Source organism: Hippoglossus stenolepis, chromosome 10 (genome assembly GCF_022539355.2).
Source record: "Hippoglossus stenolepis isolate QCI-W04-F060 chromosome 10, HSTE1.2, whole genome shotgun sequence".
NCBI lineage: Eukaryota > Metazoa > Chordata > Actinopteri > Pleuronectiformes > Pleuronectidae > Hippoglossus > Hippoglossus stenolepis.
The window spans coordinates 1,168,581-1,193,699 of record NC_061492.1 but is presented as its reverse complement, the minus strand read 5'-3'; the positions used below and the strand labels follow the sequence as shown (position 1 = coordinate 1,193,699).

The following is a 25,119-nucleotide window of genomic DNA, read 5'->3' as shown; positions in this document are numbered from 1 at the left end:
TTGGCTGAGGATGAGGAAACGGCGATGTGTGATCTTTGACGGACAGGTGGTCGTTTAACGGACAGACACGTGTCTGCGGAGATGACAGGTCGCCTCCAAAATGGATTTACAGAGACATGATGGAGGATTATTGACTTTTGTTGTGTTTAACAGCAAAATTGAGTGTGTGTGTGTGTGTGTGTGTGTGCGTGTGTGTTGTGTGAGACTCAAGTTTCATTCATGCTTCTATGTTTTCCATCGAAAACAGCATTTTCAAACTCAAAAGTTCTCTGTCCACACGAGCGTTCTGACTTCACATCAGTTCTAATCCTCGTCCACACTAACAGGCCTGAAAACGCATCACGTGACCTCTCACGTACACGGGGCGTGCACGTGCCGGTGTGAACAGGAAGTGTTTGGCTGTTGCAGATCGCTTGATACACATCTCGTCTCCTCCACATTCAAACAGTTGTACGACTGTAAAATACAGGATTAAACCTGCGGCCGTGAGCGAAGACAACAGGGTCAGTCACACTGAAGCTAATACCGGTTGTTTTCTGCTGGAAGGAGGTCATGTGACAGGAGCCTGACGAATCAGCAATGGCTCCATCACGACCGTAAAGAACCAATCAGCAAGAGGTCGTGAGCGTCTCCGTCATCGTTTCCAAACGTCTCAGTTTCTGCTCGTCCAATCACAGCCCTGGAGTTTTCAAACTATAATCATGTTAAAGTAAAATGTTTGTACAGCGCGGCGGACTCTCCCAGGCCTCTCTCTGATTGGATCACTGACCGGAGCTCGGTGCACGGTAACAAATACTAGCGCCGGAGCAGGAGTTAGTTCATAGTGAACATCAGCTGTTTGAAAGCTGTTTCTTTATTGAACGGCAGAAGCCAAAGGTCACACGGTGTAAACACAATCAGCTGCAGGAGAACAATCTGATCAACTGTCTGCACCGACGCTGCAGCGGCTAATGGAACCGAAGGATTCAGAGCAGGCTCAGGAGTAATCGTACCTGAATGCAGCTCTGCAGATGTACAGTGTGAGGAAGTGTTTGTGAAGTGTGTGTGTGCGCGTGCGTGTGCGTGTGCGTGCGTGTGCGTGTGCGTGCTCGTTAGGGATAACAGCAGGTCGATTGTCCTGATTCTGTCTGCTGTACTTTACCTGGTCACAGCTCACTAATACAGCCAGTACACACAGCCGGTAATGTACACTCACACACTCACACACACACACACACACGTGCACTAACACACATGCACGTGCACATAAAACTCAAACACTGCAGAGCTAAATGCATATTATGTCAAATGTATAATGCATGCACACATCATGAGTTGGTGGTCGTACTTGGAAAATACAGGGACAAACATCGCATCAAACACACACACACACACACACACACAGACACACACACACACACACACACACACACACACACACACACACACACACTCTCTGTTCAGTCCTAATTCCATAAGGGGTCCAGCATGTCTCCCCTGAAACCTCCAGTCCAATTCATTTGATTTCATTACGGAGAGAGAGAGCAGCGAGCGAAGGAGAGAGGAAGTGAAAGAAAGCAAGAGAGAGGCAAAGTGCATTGTGGGTGAGCAAGGCTGTGGCTGTGGTTTTCATTAGGAGCTGCTGGTTAGAGCTGCGATCCAATTTAGACTGCAGGCTGGCAGGGTGGCGAGCTGTGTGTTTTTATTGGTATTTAATCAGCTCAATTGGGACGTTTTATTAGTGCAATGCGTTGTTTGTGAGGACAGACGAGGACTGCGGGTTATTAGGGGCTCTCAGAGTGAGGCTGGGAGACCCGGCCTGGGTCCTGGAGGGGTTTTCACTGGGTCCACGGGAGGATGAAATATTGAAAATGTGTCCGCCGCGGCTCAATAAGGAGAGAGGCTGCTAAAAACTGCCAGAGTTGGGGGTTCGATTCCTCGTGCTGCAAATGTCAGGATGCAAATTAGAGGATTTGTTGTGCGAACGTGTCTCAGAGGCCGAGCGGCGGGTTCACTCTCAGAGGGGGCGGAGCCAAAACTACCAACTTGGGACGATGAATGTGAGCTCAGTTCATCGGGTTGGCTGATTACTAGCTTAGCTTACTTTGCTTTAGGAAACACGACAGCTCCCTAAAGTGAAGCCAAAGCGTCTTGATCGCCCCCTGGTGGCTCATAGACCCCTCCTCCTCCATGTAAGCAGATGGGAAATGGACCAAACTTCAAAAAATCAAAGTACACGTTAAATACATGTTTGTCAACGATGGTTTCGTAAATGCGGTAAAAAGCTTTGCAAACAAATCCAGCAAGTGAAGATTATTACATCAGATAATTTCCATAATTGTGGAATTTGTCAACAAAACAAGAAGAATATAGTAACTGCAGTGCAACTACTGCTTAGATCCAAACATTAAGAGTATTCTTTTCTGGTTTAAATATTCGAAGGACCATTGAGAGAAGGGAGAGACAGAAGATGGTGGGAGGAGAGAAGGGGGCAGAAGAGCGAGAGAGAGAGGGAGGGAGAGAGAGGGAGAGAGAGAGAGAGGGGGGCGTGGGTTGGAGAGGGAAAGGGGAGGGGATATGAAAGAGAGAGAGAGAGAGAGAATATGACTTTATTCTGGAGTCTGATCACACATGGAGCTCCGGTGAGCGCAGAGAGGAGAGAGCATCGAGCTGTGCACAGGTCCGATGAGTGGAGGAGAGACTTCCACGCGCCCGATGAAGAAGAACACGAAGATGATGAAGACACACCTGACTTCTCTTGTCTGTCCAAACTGAGACTCTCGTGCGGTTGGTTGTGCGTCTTTCGGGCACGTGCACCCCCTCTGCAGAGTGAACTGCCGCGGACAGAAACCTCTGTGAACTGATGAGACTGAAACTCTTCTGACTCCCACTTGTTTTTTCTATTTTTCACCACAGTAATAAAACGACACGAGCTGAACTCTGGGGGATCTGTCGCCCCTGAGGTGAACACGTGTGGCCGCTGCGCGTGAGGAGCGAGACGGCGGACAAGTCCTGAAGTTTTTTATTTTTGTGTTTCCAACTTTTGGGACATTTATTTAACATTTCACAGCTATTTGAACACGTGCGTGTGGTGGAGAACACACACACACACACACGCACACGCACACACAGGTGCGTTCATAAATAAACTCTCTGTTACCTTCTAGAATGAAAGTCCCGTTTCCATCTGCTGCGTAATTCCGCACAATGAAGCCAGAGGAAATGTCCTCCCGCTGAACAAACAGCGCTATCAGTCAATCTCCCTCAGCCTCCCTCCCTCCCTCCCTCTCTCTCTGTGCGAGTGGAGCGCAGAGGACAGCACGCACACGCACACGCACAGGCGCTCGCCGGCATACCGACACACACTTTGCTGTATCACTGGATCACTCCGGTGTCATTGCCGAGCTCGTGCTGATGAGAGCCGCGCGCTCATGCTCCCACTGACCGACTGACCGACCGACTGCGCTCCTCCCTCAGACCCACACACCGGGACACCGGGACACCAGGCGGAGGACGGCCGGGGACGGGATGCCTTTCTCGGAAGGAGAGCCGGCGGCGGTGCCAGCGTGAGAGCCAGAGGAGCGGGGGGTGGACTCCGGAGCTTCGGCGCCGGGAGACGACAACACGGACGCGGCTGATGGTCTGTGTCTAACCGGCGAAAGAATCACCTCTTCCACGCACTGATCCAGTGAGTGTCGAGCGGTGCGAGACAGGAGAAGGACACCGAGCGCACCGGAGACACCGGGGCCATGATCCGGAGCTGCGCGGGGGCTTCCTGTGAAGGATAGAAGCCAGAAAGAAGAAGAAAAAGAAGAAGAAGAAGAAGAAGAAGAAAGAGGTTTATGATCTGTTCTGCTCGTGCAGCATCACTCAGCCTGTTCGGGCATCGATCCATTGGTCGGTGACTGTTTGTTTTACGCACTGGGACCATGATCCGGATTTGCTCCAGAGTTTCATCCGAAGGTTAGAGACGGAAAGGAGAATTAAAACCTAAATAAGAGAGTTGGTCTTCTATCGCAGAATCGGACTCGACCCAGTGATCTGTGACTGTTCTGTGTGGAGGAGGCTGGTGAAGAGACTCGGGAGCGCGTCGGAGAGACGACCGGGACCATGATCAGGATCTTCCCGGATTTCAGCGTCCAGGTGACGGCCTCGGCGGCCGGAGGACCCGGGGGCGGCGGCGGCGGCGGGATGGTGACCGGACCCCAGCTGGGTCGGTTGCCGGGCCCCGGAGCCACGAACGGGACCCCGCAGGGCGTCCAGGGACTCACCGGCTACCAGCAAAGGTACGTGGAGCTGCAGGAAACGACCTGTAGCGTGTGGGGGAGAAAATGAAGAAAAGTGCAGCAGAAATACTTGATTTGTGCTTTAGTGTATTTTTGCTGCTTAAAAGTGATTTTGCACTGTTTGTTTTTATCTTTTCTATATTGAATCTTATTTAAGGATCATTTTAAGGCATCTCTAACTCAGTGGAAACCTTTTTGGTTTGAGGGTTTTTTAAAGGTTTCTTTTTGAATTGATCCTCAGATTGTGTTCATCAGTTTTTATTTTAATATCAAAGCTTTAAAAATCAGCCATCCCCTCAGAAGGCTGCTCCGTCGCTCTGCTGCCAGAGTCAAACTGGACCGAGTCGGTTTTATCTCTGCGTTTGGACAAATTTCACAAAAATGGGCCTTTTGCTCTTTTTCCCATTCAAGTTTTCTGTTAAACCAAGAACCTGCTGACGCTGCAGGAGAATTAAATTCAGTTTCCACAGTTTGGGTTTTTGTGCTTGAAAGCAAGTTTTACAAAAATAGTGTTAAGTCAAGTAGAGGGAAGAGGATGAATCCGGTGGAGGTCATTCAGTGGAAACCGAGGACTGAGGTCCAGGTAATTCAGAGGGAAAATCCTGGATGAGCTTTTTCTAATTCACTGGAAACAAAAGGACGTAATTTATCGTGAACATTGAATTATCTCAGAGAGGAGAAGCCGCGGTTCCTCCAGTCCAACCCGATTTCTGCTTCGCTCCATCCATCCCCCTGTTATTTCTTTATACCCCCCACACTCTGAATCTAAATGATTACCCCCCCCTGTCCGGCTGCTCAGTCATGTTGTTTTTTCTAATCATCTGGAGCAGTGGGGGGGCCAAACACACACACACACACACTATTTTTCTTATTACTTGGGAGCAAAACTCTCCATATTCTGGAGTGTAGCTGTGTGTGTGTGTGTGTAAAGTGTAAAAGCTGTGGGGAGCAAACAGAACGTAAATCACAGCCGGGGCCTCACAGAGCGTCTCAGCGCTCTGAAGCAACAAATAAAGAGACTCAGGGCCGTATTGTTATTTAAAGCAGGGCTCCTGGGCACACGGCCCCCGTAAGGGAGGACCGGACTGTGTGTTTGGGTCCATACGTGGGAGGCCAGGATTAGATCAGAGCTCTGACACGTTCTCAGATCATCATCGTGTCGTCATCTGGCAGCTGGGGACCCCGCGGAAATTCCTCCAGGACCCTTGGAGTCCCTCACACCCCGGTTTGGGCCAAGCTGGTTTGAAGCAGGGTCCCAAACAACCTCCCGTAGAGGTAACTTAAGGTTTGATCAACCGCGGAGGCTCGTCTCGTCCAGACAGGACATTTTTAGAAAATGCTTCTCATCTTCGTCGCCCTGTCGCTGCCCCCTCTTCCTCTCTATAGTGTTTCCCCCAGCAAACAGCTGGGAGCTAATATGTTTATACATTACGCTCCATTATCCACGTCGCCTCCGTTTGACTGCTCTCAGTAAGCAGAGCTGAGCCGGAGAGAGAAGGAGCCGAACCTCGTTTCACCAACACACACAGAGCCGCTTAAAGAAATGAAACCTGGTGTCTCAGGCGCTGCTTTGATTTAAACCTGAAGCATCTTTGAACTTGACTTGGTTTTATCCTCTAAAATCCAACGTTGGAGCCACTGAAGTGACGTCAGTGCAGCTCAGGGGTCAAACCTGTGACCTCTCAGCTGTCAGACTGTGGCCGAAAAGCTGCTGCTGTTTGAATTTCCCTGACTCTTCATGCGGCTACCGGAACATTTGGTAACGAGGCAAACGGCATAAAAACAACCTGTTTGTTTGAACTCACTTTGGATTTGAAAACGTGTTTTTTGTAACCTGTAAATCTCAAACCCGCCGAGGCTGCACGTCGACGCTCCCCCGAACACACAACTGCACGCGCGTCGATCGTCGGCTGCAGGTCAAGGTTCCCCTCCCCAGCCGTTATTTCCCGCCACAGCAGCGCCTGTAACCCCGTGTTTGTGTGGAGAATACCCAGCATGCCTTTGACCTTGACAGGTCATTGGTATAGAAAGGGAGGCTTTTCCGCTTCCAGGGCTGCAGCCGGGGGTTAATCACACAGCACAATGATCAGGTTACACTGAATTATACATTTAAAAAAAGGAGGAATTTAAATAAACGTCGGGGAGAAAAGGGAGAAAGGAGAAGCAGGTGGTGGTTTCTGTTGCAGGATAATGAGCCGTCACCGGCGTGCACGCACCGAAACCTGCAGGAAAATAAAACGTGCGCTGGACTGAAATGAGACAATGAGAAGGATCATTAGGGGTTTTGGAGTTTTGCTCAAATTTACAGGCTCGTGACGAATTCCAGCCTCGATTTCATGCAGATGCAAAAACTGGAAACGTGACAGAAAAATAACAGCGACGCAAAAAGTTAAAGACTGATTTCTGAAAACGTGAAGGGAGACATTTTCTGTGATGTGTTTATTATGACACTGAAGGGTGGAGTGTGTGTGTGTGTGTGTGTGCGTGTGATTTACAGGACAAGCAGCCAAATAAATCACCCATCAACCCCTGCGCACGCTGGGAGGTGAAGGTGTTTTTGTGATGGTTAAATATTGGAACTGTGGAACAGGAAGAGGGAGATTTAAATAAAAAATAAACACGCACACGCACACACACACACACACACACGCACACGCACACTAACTGACTGCAACTGAGTGGCGTTGTTGCGCCGGGGCTGGAGGAGAAAATACCGGGGATGTGTGGTGTCCTGTTTTTCCTCCTGTCAGCAGCTCGCGGAGGAAAAATGCTCCGACCAACCGGAGGGACTCTGCCCGCCCAGCGAGGCTCCGTCGCGGGGACTGTTACCGGGATGTAGACGCTGCAGCGGCGGCGGGAATGTAAAGATCTGACGCGCCTGTTCGGCTGTTTCCCCGGAGCGCATGCAGGAGATTCCTCTGTATTGGACCAACCGACGCCGTGCATGTGCGGAGCGAGACAGCGAGGACGAGAGGGGAGACACAGCGGGATCTGAGAGGCTTCCACCCCGGGTTCCCCCTCACTCCGCCCGGCATGCCTCAGCTGCTGCAGCCCGGTCCCTGCCTGCTCCACCGCCCGTTGTTTCCACGCTCCTGAGACGAGCAGGAGACGCACGGCACGGCACGGCACAGCACGCACGCACGCTCAAACACACGCACACGCGGGGACACACACACACACACACACACGGACACGGACATGGCTTTGTCTTAACACACCGACCATGACGCATTGCTGTCAGGGCGCAGCGCACCGCCGCGGCTCCGCGTCCGAGTAGAGCCGAGCCGAGGAGGCGGGAGGGGAGAAAGTAAGAAATCACATAATTGTTGCAGGAAGATGGCGCCCACCAAGCCGAGCATCCAGCAGGACCCGACGCGCAGAGAACGGTAACGGGGCTTGTGTTCCTCCGTCACTGCATGTTCACGGCGGCTCGGAGCGCAGCGGCTCCCCGCGGCTCCTGTGCGTGTTAGTGTGTGTGAGCCTGGAGGTGCGAGGAGGACCGCTGCTCCCCGTGCGTGTGCCTGGGTGTGCGTGTGTGTGTGGGTGTGCGTGTGGCTGGGTAACAGGTCGCTTGGCTGACTGTCTGTTCTCTGTCACCTTTTATGCGTGCACCTTCACGTGCACACGGGTGCGCGTGCAGGTTGGCAAGCCATGCAGTGTGTTGACGTTCCCGAGCAAGAGGTGCCTGTGTGTGTGTGTTTGTGTGTTTGTGCCACTGTTTGTGTGTGTGCCTGCGTCGAGAAAACGTGCAGCCATCGGTGACAACTGTGTGTGTGTGTGTGTGTGTGTGTGCTCGTGCGCGTGTGCAGGTCATGACCTCAGCGCTGCTCCACTGGCTCTGATCAGTATTAAGGTGAAATGTGAAGAATTGTGTTTTTGTGCATCAACATGTTTTCAGCTCTCAGTGGATCAACTAGTGGATTTAAACCCATGACGTTTATCACCATAGAGACGGGGATCAGTTCTGTTCTATTCGATTTCATTCTACTGATGGTGTGGAACATGTTCACAGTGTGAAACGTGTGTGTGTGTACATCTGTGTGTTCCATTGTGTTGTTCCAGGAAACACACACTCCTTCACCTGTTGATTGACAGACTGATTGGTCCCAGTTCTCCTCATGTGATTTGTATTTATTGATCATTGATCGGTGTATTGGAAACACGCGTCACGTGCACGGTGTTCCGTTGTGTTCTCCTGGAGCTGAATGAAAAGGTGGAATCGTTTTCCTCACACTCGACGTGCAACGCTGACTCTATTCTATTTGTGTGTTTACAGATTTGAACCCTTGTTGATTTAGAGAGAGAACTAAGAGGCCTGCAGGATTTGTATTTTTTATCCTATGTGACGTGTGGATTTTATTAGCTATTCCTTTTTATTCTCTTCTCTTCTGCTCACACTTATTTTTACTAGAATGATAATTTAAAGGAGAACATTATTTATATTTCATGTTGTGGAAAAATTCTATTTTAGTCTAATGTTGTCGTCATTTCACTGAACTGACAGAAGCTGTAACTTTATTTAAAATGTTTATGCTGCATTCGATCCACTTCTAATTTAGTCATTGACCCCTGTTCTGTTCTATTCTATTCTACTGTGGCGTTTGTATTATATTCAAAGTGGTGGAAGAATTTCCACTGTGGTATCATTTTCCTTTTCGACTTCAGGGATGAAAAGAGATCAAGTGTAAAACACTATCCTTCTCTGTTAGTTGTGTGTAACAGCAGTGATGTCGAGTGTCATCGTGGTGCAGAGATGAAAAAAAGCAGTTCAGTACAGTTGTGTTGTAATTGTGCGTCTTCTTCTCGAGCAGCAACGCGTGACTCTCGGTTCTGTTTATATAAACCAGGTCCGTCACGTGATGATGAGTCGTATTTGTTTCTTGTCGTATCTTTGTCCCCTCGACTCTGACGTCCGTCACTTGAAGGAAAAAGGAGCAGGAGATCATTTTGGTTGCAGCTCTCTGAGGTCGTCTCTGCTCGACGGGTCCGTTCGGTGTCACGACTCCTGCTCCTGACCGGTGAACGCTCACCAGCGCTTATATGCACTAGAACATTTGGTGAATATTCAGGAAACTTCTCTGATAATTACGTTGGACTTCAGCGATGCTGCAGTTACAGTAATTGGTCAGGATTCAGGTGTGTGTGTGTGTGTGTGTGTGTGTGTGTGTGTGTGTGTGTGTGTGTGTGTGTGTGTGTGTGTGTGTGTGTGTGTGTGTGTGTGTGTGTGTGTGTGTGTGTGTGTGTGTGTGTGTGTGTGTGTGTGGGTGTGTGTGTGTGTCAGTAAATAGTGAAACCAGATAAAGCTGAACACCTCAGGAACACACGGCTCATCTCACAGCTGCTGTGATGACGTTGCAGAGACTTTCAGACTCCACTGATACTGCGGCTCTGATGACGAGTATATATATATTTATATATATTTATATATTTATACACACACACACCGGCGTCGGCCCTCATCACCAAAAGCTCTGGAACCTCCTCGTGTTTCCAAGTTGACGTCTTCGTCTTCTACGTGTACGGCTCCTCTTCTTCATCCTGAGAGATTTGTGTTCTTCCAGTTTCACATTTTCCTGCTGTTTTCTCACATGGACTCACTCTGACATTTTACTTGGGGGCTGCAGGAAGAGTTCCATCCTTCAGTCCAGATGTGAGAACATCTGTAGTGTCCTGACAGGACTGTGGCGTTCAATGTTTGTGTTATTATCTTTTCTTGATCACAAAAAACCACACTGAGGAAGATTCTGTTTCCTGTTCAGACTTGAACTTCCTGTAGAGAACTAGAAACAAACAGAGAAACAAGAGACATGTTGTGAGTGTTTAACTTATTTTTTCATATTTAAAGCATTAATCTGAAACTCGTATCCCGAGCGAACAACGTTATCACAGCGTTACACGCTTTATTACCTCATGCGGATGAGTGCACAGCAGCCGATGACTGAATGAGTCAAAGGTATCGGGTCAGTGCTGAGCAGCAGATTAACAGCCGGCTATTTGCATACGTGTGCTGTTAGAGAGCAGCGAGCGGGTCGGAGGGTCGGAGGTCAAACGTATAGAGCTGAAATTACACTTCACCGCTGTCCAGCCTTCACTTTCACTGAATCTGCCACCAGGAGCTTTTATCCTTTAATTTGTCCCGAAGCGAGGAGGCAGGAAGCTGCGACCCGACAGGAGGAAGTTGAATCCACGCTGTCGAGGGAGAGACTTGTTATCTGATATTAACTCGGCCTCTCTGCTCACCTGCCGTCAGAGGAAATCCACCGATTCCCCAGCTTGAAGGTGAAAGCTGGTTCCCCGTCACTCAGGATCCTGGAGGAGACGAGGCTCATTCATGATCCTGGTGGATCTACGCCAGGTCCACACTAATGTAGATCATTTGCAAATCAAACTTTTACGACTGAGTTTCCGCCTCATGTCCAAACTGCGTATTTAAGTTTTTCAAGGGGCAGATCTTTTTTTTTTAAACTCAGGTTTTGGTGTATCTGTGTACATCAGGAAACGATGATGTCACAGTTTACCTTGCACATGTGTCATCAACATGCGTCCGCACCACAGTACTGATTCACAGACGTCTGCCTCGCCCTGTTCTACTCGGATCACAGCGTTCTTCTCTGGATTGTTAATGTAGACTGTATCGCCCCCTACTGGCCGGGAATGATTGTTGAGCATTTGTAGTCGCTAGTTGATATTTTGTAAAACGGAAGTTGTGTGGACTGAGTTATTTTTTAAAACAAAGTGGAAAATATCTCTTCAACTAAATCAACTATCTGCAGTAGTGTCGACGAGGCCTTAATCACCACACGTGGCTGCAGAGGGCGCTGTTGCTCAGTAAAAGTTAGTTCGTGTAGCTTTAAAGCCAATAAACAAATAAACATCATCACTACTATGTTACTCGTGTAACATTGGAAATAAACCCCCACAAAAACAAGCAAACTTCAAAGATATTAATATGGTTATTTTCTGAAATATAAATGGCGATAATGTGCTGGTTTTGTATATGAGCATTTTCTGATCTGTCAAATCTAGTTAAGATTGAGTTAAGTTAATGAAAAGATGTTAAACTTAATATCTGCTGTGGGAAGAAGACGAGATGAAAACCCTTCCCTCCTTTAACGCACCATCACGTTTGTTTTCTGCTGAACCTCAACTTCAAACGATGAACTTAGTTTCCAGCCCGAGTTTCGTTGAGGGCGGTTTCATCAAATAACTTATTGTTCTGCATCAGCCTGTCAAATCCCAGACGTGTCCTTGAATGAGTCTTCAAAGCAGCTCCTGTTTGTAACGGCATCATCTCTCAGGAAAAAATGTGATTAAATGTTTTATTGTGATGGATTAAGTCTCTGCAGCAGGTCTCCAGTCGCTGCGAGGCGATTTTCATAGAGAGGAACAGAAAGCAATGGCTGCCCGGAAGCAAGGAAATCAATCTAAAAACTGATGGTTTGTTTAGGCAATAAAGTGCACAAATTTGTAGGTGATCCATCTATTAATTTTCTTCATTATCCATCCATCTTCTCCTCCTACCAACCCTCCATTCGCTCGCCATTTACTCCCTGCCCACATCCATCCATCCCTCGCTCCGTTCATCTCTCCATCTGCTCCCCTCCCCTCCCTCCCCATCCAGCAGTGTGTGTTTCTGCTAAAAGCTGTCAGGCAGCGACGGCGTTTTGGCTGAGCTGCTGTTTGTGGATCTATTTCTGGGGGCATTTCAGCGCCGATAGGCATCTGGAGGAGACCAAATTAATTTCCAGGGGCAGAGGGAGGGAGAGGAAGAGAGAGAGAGGGGGGAGGTGGGGGGGGGGTGATGGAAGGAGGACAGACTTCATAGCCGACTGCACAAGTGCTTCCACTATCAGTACACTACACTGGGACTGGAGAGGGAGATGATGGAGAGATGATGGAGAGGACGACTGGACAAGAGAGAGACGGAGGAAGGGAGAGGGGGAACGGGAGAAGAGGACGTGCGCTGGGAGGAGGATTAAAACGGCGAGGAAGAAAAAAGGAGGAGAAATGATATCATAAAAGTCAGGGTGTGGGTTGAAATGGAGTCAAAGGGAGGGAGGGATAAAAGAAACGAGGAGTAAAAGCAAAAAGGAGAGATGAAAGATTTGGATATTATTCGTCTGGCGGGGAGACAGACACACGGTGGCAATAGATATGATTTAAACATGACTTAGTCCTGCTTTAATTCAATTAAGATGTACAAATTCCTAAATTACATATTGCCAGTACAAAAAACGAGTCTCGGAGCGTAATGAATACAGATGCTTCGGGTACGAGTGTTTGATGAGAAGGAAAATAGTCTGAATTTTATGCAGCGGCCTTCACTACCACTGCGAAAACACCAGTTAATTAAAGGGACGTCTTCTAACGAACGAGGATCCACACAGGACACGGAGCGCTGAAGCTCCTCCAGAGGCTCCGCTCTTCATGCTGCTTTTTACTTCCTTATTTTGCCGTGAAGCTCGTTTCCGCAAAACGTGAACTACAAATTTGTGGTCGTGTCAGTCGGCGAGTTGCTAAGTGGTTGCTATGGCTCTCCTGGAAGTTGCTAAGGTGTTCTGACAGGTATTGGGTAATCACGAGGTGGAACGCAGTCACAAGATCCAGAAGAGCTAAAACGATTGACGACCATTTTAATGTTCATTGATTGTTTTTTGGTCGGATGTGAAAATCGTTTGGTTTTTAATCGTAGACTGTTTATTTATTTTATGCATGCACCGTATGTTTTGGGGGGCGTGGATACCGCATTGTGATTGACAGCTAGTACCATCCAATGGGTGCCGGTGGCAGGTGTAGCTGGGCGTGTCCTTGAGCTATCAAGGCTCCACCCCCTGCTCCTCCAAATATGGTTACTTCTGGTTTCAAAAAACCAAGATGGCGCTGAACAAAAAATCAAATGTGGCTGTTTGAAGACGGACTCCAGATGCATCTTTAAGGTTATTCCCATAAATGAATAAACATATTTATTATATATATATATATATATAGGAATGCCACCTTTTTCAAAAATACAACAGAAAAAGTTTCATTTCAACATTTCTACATTACCACATTTATATATTTTGACCATTTGTTATTTAAGTATTTAAATGTATGAAAAATGATCTGACATTCGAACAGCTCCAAGTGCTTCACGTAAAATATCAAAGCATCAAAACAAAACATTCACAGTGGAAAAATATTTCGATCAAAAGGAAAACAAGTCAAACAGGAAATGAAAATAAGAAATACAAGAGTAAAAGTTAAAGTAAAGAGAAAATACAAAAGTAAAACGGGTGGAGACATATCTGTCCTCTGAAAGCTTACAGATGAAAGGGAGCAGTACCACAGGAAACTGTGGGGGGGCAGTGTAGCTAACAGTTCACGTGAGACGACCACAGGTCACGAGGAAGAAATTCCATCACTTTAATAGTTGGTCAGTTGGACCAACAACGTTTACATCGCAGTCGTTTTTTAATAGTTTCATAATCACAACCTTCTCCATCGTCGCCATATTTGTGGTTGTGACACTCTCGACCCTGCGCTGCCCCCTGGTGGATGTACTGCTTTACAACCACACCAACGTGAAGGACACGTAGGAGCAGTTCCGTCTTTGAGACAGACTTTTCTCTTCTTGTAAAGTAAAGGCAGAATAAATGAGGCTTAAATGTTACAGTGATGATCCGATGTAACGAACCAGTCACGTGACCCGTGTCCCGCGTTGTGATTCGTCCCCTGCAGAGACGACAGGCTGCGAGAGAAACAGAGCGGAGAGGCCGACTGAGAAAGAGAAAGTGAGAGAAAGAGAGTCTGTGGTGGTGGTTGTGTTGGCGAACTTTCAGAAACAACAGAAAAACCACAAAGTTGGCTTTGTCTCCAAACCCCCTCCCTCATTTCCTCTCCCCTTCCTCCCCAGGGGTGAAACAACACAATAAAACGTCCCATTACCCTATTCCGATGAGCGAGAGACATAGAGACTGTGTGAGAGAGAGAGAGAGGGGGGGCTTGTGTGAGGCTTTGGCAGCATGTTGTGTTGTTGGTTCGGTGGTTTGTGTGGAGCAGCGAGCGTTCGAGCTCGGCCAGATCCTGACATGTTGTTAGGAAACAGCTCGAGAAGCTTAAACAGCCACAAAGAAGAAAGACTCCTGACACTTGAAGTTTTGTTTCAAACTCGGAGTTCGGGTCGCGCGTCCCTCTGTGATTTCACCAGATTGGTTTTGTCCAGACATGGATGTAAACATGGTTATCAGACAGAAAAAAAAATCCCGTCTGCTGATGTGTCTGGAGTTGATGTCTGAGTGAAAATTGCTTTTCTTTTCAAACTGAATTTACATTTTTCTTTGGAAAAGGAAATGCATAGAAAATGTCTCCGGCCGGCAATTCAGCCTCGGCAGCAGCAGTTTGTACGTTGTTACCAAATAACAATGTGTAAATTTTCTGCACGCCGCTCTGACACGGACTCTGGTTTTGTCCCAGATGGAGAAATGTATGAAAATGTAAATGATGCTGCACACGGCTGGAGCATTTTTCAGGGGCTGGAAAGTAGCACAAACATGTTGTTAGGAACGTTTTCTTGATTTTTGCATAAACAAATGCTTTTTTTTTTTCTTCTGTTAGCAGTTTTTCAACCTGGAAGCAATTTCTCAAACCTTCTTTTTCTCTGTGGCTCGAGTTCCACGTTTGTCTGGAAGCTCCGTCTCATTACGTGACTTCTTCAGGTCCGTCAGGGACTAAAAACAAAAGAGTAGTCGAAGGCTGAACGTGGAACAACGTTGACACTGGATCATGATGGTGGAGAAAAAGTTTCCATGTTGTTCTTGTCTTTCACGTAAAAGAAAAGAAACCAAAGTTCTGGTAACGTGACGTTCCACCATCAGAGGCTCAGGAACATCTTCGGTTCTCCTCGTCAGACGTTCCCTCATTTGGCTCGATCACGTTTTAACACATTCCCACAAAATCGTTCATAGTTGTTTAACCCCTAAGAGGAGCCTCTATAAACCTCTATAAAGATATTGAAGGAGTTCCTCAAGGGCCAGTAACAGGACCCTACAACTTGCAGAACCTCCTCAATGGCAACTAAGACCTCCTGTAACCCCCTGAACCTTCCAAAGGAACTCTAGAACCTTGTAATTTACCACAAAGAGTTCTAAAACTTCATCTAGAACCTTCTCGTTAACAAGTAGAAGCTCCAATCGACCCATAGAACATCTTGAAGGACTTGAACTACAACCTTTGTAAAGACAACTAAACATAGAACCTCTTCATGGACACGTCAACCTTCTAAACGACCTCCAGAACAATGATAGAGCAGCTTCAGAACCTTCCCACACACTGAATCGTGTTTTACTGGTTCTCAGTGGTCGGACTGGAAGGTGTTTATAAAAAGGCCTTTGTACATTAGACGTGGTTTTGTGGGGCGATTGCGTTATTCATATTTTCCAAACCTGTATCCAGTGAGGTTCAGGGCGTCAGCTTTGCATCAGTGATATTGCAGCTTTTATTTGTTTGGCTTCTGACATGGTCACATTCTTCCCCAAATTTAATACTCGATAAAAACCTGTTGTCTCACCTCAGACGTACGACGTGTCGCTGCTCCGAAATTAATCTTCGAACTCGTAGCGGTTCTTCAAAATGTCCGACCAACATCCTGAAATCCGTCCTGAAGCGGCCGTCGTCCAGTTCAAGCTCCTGAACCAGTGAAAGTTCTCCTCCATCAGTATTATGGGTTTTTATGCCGATTCCATCTCTCTTTTCACGTGGCACAATTTTTTAAATACTTGTGATTTATTCGCCCAATCGCGTCACGCTTAATGTGAATAGTCCTCCTCTACCTCTTCTCCTCCTTTCCTCTCCATCCCTCCTCCCCTCCTCCTCTCCTCCCCCCCTCTCCTCTCACAGACAGAGGATGTAATCAGCTCAGACCTGCTGACTCAGCAGTTTCCCACCTCAGGACCAATATCTACCTGTCCTTGAAAACACACACTTCAATTATACTACACTTTAGATTGGTTAAACACACACACACACACACACACACACACACACACACACACACACACACACACACACACACACACACACACACACACACACACACACACACACACACACACACACACCCTTTATCCCTTTGCTTTATTACTCTTTCCCACTTTTGTATTATTTCTCTCTCTCTTCCTCATTCTTTGGTCGTTCTCTCTCTCTCTCTCTCTCTCTCTCTCTCTCTCTCTCTCTCTCTCTCCCTCTCTCTCTCTCTCTCTCTCTCTCTCTCTCTCTCTCTCTCTCTCCTTCCCTCCCTCCCTCCCTCCTCCCTCCCTCCCTCCCTCCCTCCCTCTCTCTCTCTCCCTCCCTCTCTCTCTCAGTCTCTCTCTCTCCCTCCCTCTCTCTCTCTCTCTCTCTCTCTCTCTCTCTCTCTCTCTCTCTCTCTCTCTCTCTCTCTCTCCTCCCTCCCTCCCTCTCTCTCTCTCCGGTGACCCCCACCCTGACTCCGATCCTCTCCCTCTCGCCCGGTTGATGTTAGTGGCCTTGCGGAGGGATGGAGGAGCGACGGAGGGATGGATGAGTGCAGCTTGAATTTACGGCTGCTTCAGACTCGTTGCAGTTGATAGAAAAGTGCGACCTCAACGGGTGAGGATGTGTCGTCTGAGGTCAAAGTTCACCTGAAGTTCAGGATGATGTCAGAAAAGTGTCGGCTACAAACGTGATTATATTGAAAACAAACACCTGAAACCTGAGGGGTTTCTCCTCCAGCCCTGCTCTCATTATCTGATCATTTCATTAAGAACAATGATGACATTATTTATCTTTTTATATCTAAAACACAAGAATCTGAAAAGAAATAGATAAATATTCTAAGAATGTCCGTTTGATTAATAACACGTACATGAAGATGATAAACACAATTAAAGCCTAAATATACAACTGTGTGTGTCTGTGTGTGTGTGTCTGTGTGTGTCTGTGTGTTATAACCAGGTGCTGTAACATGTAGATGAAGCAGCTGCTCAAACTGTTGCTTCAACCCCAAGAGGAATTATTTAGAAATTAATTTGTGTCCATTTTTCAACACAGGTGTTTTCTCCTGATGTTAATCTGCTGCTCTTCTCTCTCTCTCTCTCTAAAAGCCACATTCACCACAGTACTCGGTCGCCCGGTGTGAAACAGATCTTATTTTAACCCGACCACATTCACACCTGACGACATGACGGCTCCATAAGTGGAGTGTATTAAGCCCCGCCTCCTCCGTCTTAACAGATGGTACATAGACCAAACTATAAAAACTCAAAGTAGACGTTTGTCAGAGACGGTTTCTGTCCTTTCAGGTCGTTCATGTTTCTGATCAGTTTGGTTTTAGTTAAGTATAAAAGTGTCACGTGACAGCTGAGACTGACTCGCGATTGGTCGAGCACGTGTTCGGGCGTGGCCTCGATACCGGGGCTCCGTCCTTTCGATCGGTGACGTCGTCATTGCAAGATGGCAGCGTTCGTACACGTGATAAATTGGCGTCGTGTCCGCGGGAGGAAGTGGGGACATGTCGTCCATCTTTATTTAGTGTCTGTGGTTTGGAACACTGGTGTTGGACGTGGTCAGGATGCGTCCTGGTGCGTCTACCGATCACATCACATGAATCCCCTTTTAATGCAGGTGTAGCAGTTTGAAAACAGCCTCATGTTTATTGATGTGTGGCGTCTCATCATATGAAGAAGCATCACTCCTCCTCCTCCTCCTCCTCTGGGTCTCATCTCCTCTCCTCTGCTCTCATTACCTCCTCTTGTCTCCTCCCTGCCCCTGGTCACCTGCTCTGCCTCTGTAGGGAGGCAGGAGACCCGAGGGTGAAATGATTATTGATTATTCTCCGCTCCACACAGACGGAGAGGAGGAGGTGGGGGGTCTCAATCAGAGCATGAGTGCAGCTTTTCACAAAACAGACACAAATAAGTGAAAATAGATAAACGCTGCTGGAAATACTCACCAGAGCAGCAAAGATGGATTAATCCGCCACAGAAAGTAGTCCCCAACAAAGTCCATAAATAATCAGTTAATCTTCAGGTGTTTATATAATGTAATAAAACACATATGTGTATTCTATAATACTTATTATTCATGTTCTGGAGCTTTTGATAACATCAGATGTTCTCCAGCAGCAAATTAGCTTTTCTTAATTTTCGTGAAGCTCTAAAAACTCAGTTATCTTTAATTTTATCTTTTAAAAACTGTTTTAAATTTAATTTACTTTAAATAATACTTTCTTTTGCTTTTGTTTATCTTAATTTTATTATTATTATTTTTTACCTTTAAAAATTAACTGAGATAAGATGTTTGTTTTTCTGTGTGTCCACGTTGTCTCTTCTGTTTCTCTTCTCCACGACTTTATGTGAGCGGTATGAAGTGAAATGGCAGCTCCCTCTCTTTATCTGTGTGTGTGTGTGTGTGTGTGTTTGGTGTGCGCCCGTGTGTGTGTCTGTGTGTGTGTTTGGTGTGCGTGTGTGTGCGAGTGAATGGCGACACGCTGTGAGTACATGGTGACATTTGGGAGAAGACTCGACCTCATGCTGATCAGAGACGAGCGCTCTTCAAAGAGCTGTCAGAGACACACGCACACACACACACACACACACACACACACACACACACACACACACACACACACACACACACACACACACACAGATTACGCTCACACAGGTTTGAGATCAGTCTGGTTCAGAGGTTGTTGGATTAATAATGTCGTTGCCCCTTTTAAACAGATTATTTGAATCTGCACTCACGTTGTGCCGATTTTTGACAACATGATAGTTTTAATTATTTAATACATATAGATAATAATTTATAAATTGAACCACACGTTTGTTTAGCTCCTTGTGCTTATCTTGTGAAAAATGCACTATTTGACACCAGCAGTCATTATGTCTCTAAACAATATGAATTTGTTGTATATATTTTTAAGGTTCACGCTTCAGAATGAATTAACTTCTTCTCTTTAAGTTGCATTTCACTGACTTCAAGTGTTGGATTTCTCTTATTTAACTGAGTGCAGCTTGAGTTAAGATTGTTTTCTTTTTGTTTAGTGATGACTCAATAATATATTTCAGCTCTCTTCCTGCGTCCAAGCTCCAGTTTCCTTCAAACACGCCGTCGCTCTGTGGCCTTTTGTTTCCTGTCGTGGGATCTGAACCAGCATCCTCTTAGATGTGAGAGTCTCTGTCACCTTCAGGCTAATCAGTAACACCCCCCCTTGTCGTCATTGTTGATGCTGTTGTTGCTGTTCCTCCATGATGGATCTGCTGTGTGTAATTTCATGCAAGTGTCCTCTGGTTATTGATGTCTGTACTTATTCACCCACTTGACTTGTGCCCTTCTGACACACACACACACACACACACACAAACACACACACACACACACATGCCTACAGCCCTTGTCATTAAATGATTTCAGCCATTATGCCCTGCACACACATGCAGGCATTCACATGCACATCAAGCCCACATATACCTGCACGTATCAACACATGCTAACACACACACGCGCACACACACACACACACACACACACACACACACAACACACACACACACACACACACACACACACAAGCCCGTGTGCAGAGGCCAGAGACGGCGCCGTGAATCCTTATTGTGTCTCCGTGACCTTATTCCGTCGTCACCCTGTGAATCCCAATAAAGTTTGAATTAATTCAAACTCTGCAGTGTTTCCGTCTTTCGCTGGTCCGTCCTGCAGCGGGGACGTTTGAGCTCCGGTGGCTTCAAACAACATTCATATTAACAATAGTAACATTTGCTTGTTAAAGTTCCGTCACTGACCAGAGAAGTGTGATGGAAGTGTCGACTGCAGGAATCAGGCCCCAAACCAGCCGGAGTGATTTCATGTGGCTGATGGTTCGGGGCACATTTACACATTTCAAGAAGTTTTACTTTCCCTAAACTGAGCGAGTGACTTTATTTAGTCGTTTAAAGAAGCTGACCAGACATATGAAGAAATCCCACCTGCGTTGCTTGGCAGTTAGAAAATCCGTAAATATTTCCCGCCCTCTGCAGACAGCCAGTGTTCAGCATGAACTTGGTTGGAACCTGCATTTCTCCGAGCGTCGTTACGTTCTGCTTTCTCCAGTACGACGTCAGAGACTCTCCACGTCCGGGTTTTCTAGAACGCAGCACAAGAGATACATGTGCAAGAGACATAACACGGAGAAGCAACACAACAACATTTTCAAAATGTTCTGAGCAGAAGAATATTTAGTTTGTATTAAAACTCCGACCCGTTAACAGACTTTCTGTGTTTTTTGTCAGAATCTCTGCAGAGAACATCTTGATGACCCAAACTCATCTCATGAATAAAATATTAAATGTTTTGAGCTCAAACAGAAGCTCCCTAATTTCCAGCTGATGTTTCCATTTTCCGTTTAAAAACTGCTTTCAACGCAAGATTAAGATTCAGGATCCGACCGTGGAGCAGCCTTTCATGCGAGCCGTGAAAAGGGAAAAACAAAAATGTAAATTTGTCTTCGACTCGTTGCCTCTGCTCTTTACATATGTACAGTATCAGCGTCGCAGCTGGATGAAAAGCTTTTATCTCCCAAAGTTGTCTCCTCAGGAATTAAAAGAAGCTGGCTTGTGTTTGGCAGCTTTTATAATTGAGTTTGATCACAGGGCTCGTTCCAGTCCTGGTCTTTCTCTGAAGGCATCTGGACTCGCTGAGCAGACGGCGTACAGGGGCAGGCAGGTGCAGATGGAATATTTAATAACCGACGGGGCTTCAGTGTTTGTCGGGAAAGTGGAAGAAAACCGGGAACAGGAAACTGACGAAGACGGGGGGGGGGCACAGAGACACGAGGGAGGAAGGGGGATGATCGGGATCAGTCGTATGGAGTCAAAAAAAAATTAACAACAAACTTAAACCAAAGTCGTTCTAAAAAGTCCCGATTCTTCCAGACGACCGATTGGGACAGATCCCAGATGTTTGGGCTCCAGCTGCCTGGTGAAGGTCTTTAACCAATCGCAGGGTCATTAACATCTGGAAAGGTTTCGTAATAATATAATAATATAATAATATAACAAACCTGAAAACACAGTCACGTACACTGGGCGTTTGCATTTGGGTGTAAACAGGAAGGAGGTTGTCTGAACACCCCCCCCCCCCCAGGTGTGGGAGGACTTCAGGTGTGTGAGGCTTTAAATTAAATGAGTTAACAACGAGCTTCTGTCCATGTCTGTACGACTCAGTGACATTCTGCAGCCTGGTGGGGGGGGGTGACGCTCTGAGCTCTGTAGTGGAACAAATTGAAAGCCAAGCTAGTATCAATCACTGTGAAGCCACACTTAATTGTCCTGGACACACACACACACACACACAGACACACACACACACACTGGGGGAGAACATGTCCATAATGAATTTAAAACGGTGTTTATCAGAGGACGAGAGCAGAAATCTGAGGAACACAGTCGGTCGGTTTACAGAAGAACAGACGGAGAAGACGACAGAACGAGACGCTGTCCTTTCTGTGTCTGAACCTTAACGTCTCCCAGCTGCTCCCAGACCTGCTCTGAAGTCCAGACCTGCTCTGAAGTCCAGACCTGCTCTGAAGTCCAGACCTGCTCTGAAGTCCAGACCTGCTCTGAAGTCCAGACCTGCTCCTGGATGTGTGTGGAGGCCGACCACTGAGAGAACTGCAGACAGTTTCTCACACACACATTCAGACGATTTGGTGTTCGGCAGCTTGTCCGAGGACACGTCGCCACGCGAGACGGGGGGGCTGGGTTCTAACCGCCAACCTTTTGCTTGGTGGACGACCCACTCTACCTCCTGAGCCACATATTACACACACACATACATTTACATTTACAACTGCTGATTCAGACACTTCTTCATTCCTCTCTCTCTCTCTCTCTCTCTCTCTCTCTCTCTCTCTCTCTCTCTCTCTCCCTCTCTCTCTCTGTCTCTCTCTCTCTCTCTCTCTCTCTCTCTCTCTCTCTCTCTCTCTCTCTCTCTCTCTCTCTCTCCCTCTCTCTCCCTCTCTCCCCCCTCCCTCTCTCTGTTTACTGGCAGCATATTGTTTCCTCGTTCGACCAAATTAAAGGGAGATTCCATTAATTTTTCAGCGTGGCTCCTCGGCCCGTCGAGGTGAATTAGCATTTCTATCTCGCAGCTTAGCGGACGGTCGTTAAAAAAAAGAAGAAATGCTGAAATTGTAAATTGCAGAAAGTTTTTTTTTTTTTTTTTCCAGAAAATCAAAGTGCACTCACTCACTCTCCCCCGCCCCCACAGACACACATACACACACACATTTGAAATCACACACACACACCAATGCTGAAGTATGCATCCCTATACACTCGTGCCCTCCCCTGATTGTGTGTGTGTGTGTGTGTGTGTGTGTGTGTGCGTGCACGCTCCCCCCACGTGCACACGCGTCCCTATAGGTGTGTATGTTGTTGTTAATTGGAGTGTGAGGTCCATGACAGCTATCAGCGGCTCATTCACTACATTAATGAGAATGATAGCAGCTTTAAAAAGACTGTTCCACACTCTGACCAAACTCATTAACACCGGCTCGCATTTAAATACACTCTGCTCTTCGTCTTCTCCTCTTCCTCCTGCTCTCTCTCTCTCTCCTTCACTCTTTGACTCTTTCCACCTGCTTCCATCTTTCTGTTTTTATTCCATCTCTCTGTTCCTGCTTGTTTCCATCGTCAGTTGGGCCGGACAGGTCGTCATTCACACCTGTAACTTTAAATTTAGACTCAAACTTGAATTCAAGACGAACACACATCTGTCAGAGTCGGATGATGATGTGAACGAACGTCTTCCTGTTTCCTCTTCACGTTTACCTCGATTCACTTCCAGGAAGTTTCCTCAAAGTTTATCTTTATTCATGTTGCTCTCTCTCTCCATCCTTCATGTTGGATTCTTTCCTATGTGTTGCTTTTTCTGCTGTGTGTGTGTGTGTGTGTGTGTGTGTGTGTGTGTGTGTGCATGTGTTTGTTTGTGTGAGCTTTAGAAGGTGCGACATGTTAGGTGTGTGTGTGTGAATCTGTCTTCTCTCATTCTCCACACACACACACACACACACACACACACACACACACACACACACACACACACACACACACACGCATCACTGATCTACTGGACTTCATTTGGTGGAAGAGAGGAGGAGAGCGGAGCCAAAGCAAACAGAAAAGAGAGAAAGAATTTAGGATGAGAAAGGACGAGAGACAATGGGAAACAGTGGCAGGAATATAAAGGAGAGAGAGTCTCTGATATTTGATCAGCTTCTCTTGTCAATTTTTTATTCTTAATAACTTATTGAAACAGCCTGTGGTGTCTGCGATCAATACTGCTGCTCAGTGTGCAGGCTGAGAGATCAGCTGTGTGAGTGTGTGTGTGTGTGTGTGTGTGTGTGTGTGTGTGTGTGTGTGTGTGTGTGTGTGTGTGTCTGTGTGTGTGTCTGTGTGTGTGTGTCTGTGTGTGATGGAGTTCCAGACTGATTCAGGCCTGGTATTAAAGGTCTCTGCATGTCCTGACACGTCTGATGGATTTGTGATCAGCTTCACATGCACATATCAGAATGTGGAGTTCGATCGTCACGATTAAAAACACACTTTTATCACTTTATTTTAAATTTGAATAAGGGCGTGTAAGTTGAAAAGTAAAATCTAAACATGTGGAGCACGTAGATCTGTGCTCACTATGAAAACTGTGAAGGCTGCACTGTCTCACTGGTTAGAGACTCTGTGTGTGTGTGTGTGTCTGTGTGCGTGTAGAACTCCATCTCAACACACACACACACACACACACACACACACACACACACACACACACACACACACACTCCTGTTTCCTTTTCTCATTCTCTTTCAATTACTCTCTCTCTTTTCCTGTCTGTCGTTCCCTCTCTCTACTTCCTTCAGGGCTTTGTATATATGGGTCAATGGAACAGACACACACACACACACAGACACACACGCAGACACACACACACACAGACTCACACACACTCTCCGCCCCAGCGTGTGATGGCGGCGTGGTAAATTAAATGTAGAGCTATATGTTGCCACCATCCAGATGACAAATGACGTGTGGTAATCGTCTTAGCTCTGATAGGAGCTGTAGCCCCTGGCAACACACACACACACACACACACACACACACACACACACACACACACACACACACACACACACACACACACACACACACACCTCTGTCAGTGTGTTTGTTTTGTTTGACTGCGTTTGTCCGATGTAATATGAGCAACCATCAACATATTTGTCTCTACTCGTGTGTGTTTGTCCTTTGTGTGTATAATGTGTGTGTGTGTCCTTTGTGTTTGGTGTTTGTCTTCTTTATATTGTTTGTCTGTTTTCCTTTGGGTCCCCTGGGTGGGAGTGTGTGTTGTGTGTCTGTGTCTTTTCACACGCGTGTCCTTAAATGGCGTGTTTCATGGATACGTGTGTGTGAGCTGTTTTCCTATTATTGTGATTTTGATGCTGCGATTGTTCTTTTTTCCTTCTAAGTGTTTTCTCATCTATATTCGTACACCTGTGTGTGTGTGTGTGTGTGTGTGTGTGTGTGTGTGTGTGTGTGTGTGTGTGTGTGTGTGTGTGTGTGTGTGTGTGTGTGTGTGTGTGTGTGTCTGTGTGTGTGTGCCCTCTGTTGGAAGGTGTAATAGCCGGCAGACAGAGCGGCAGCAGCAGCAGAACAGGCCTCCAGCGGCAGATAAGAGCTTCCGCCAACTTTCCTCTGATAAAGACGACTCCTGTTTATTTACATTTAAATAACACTCGTCTTCTCTCTCTCTCTCATCCTCCTATCTGTCCTCCCCCTTTTCTCCCTCTCCCCTCTGACAGCTGCT

The 25,119-nt window shown here is 46.8% G+C and overlaps 1 protein-coding gene across 1 annotated transcript in view; it reads left to right on the top strand.

The window, feature by feature from the left end:
* Positions 1-3,324: 3,324 nt before the first annotated feature.
* The window catches only part of LOC118117074 (neuronal PAS domain-containing protein 3), a 208,249-nt gene continuing 186,454 nt past the window's right edge, over positions 3,325-25,119 (top strand). Inside the window, exon 1 of the mRNA XM_047341827.1 lies at positions 3,325-4,265. Coding sequence (XP_047197783.1) covers positions 4,090-4,265 — 176 coding nt within the window. The 5' untranslated portion in view covers positions 3,325-4,089. The remainder of the gene's footprint in view (positions 4,266-25,119) is intronic.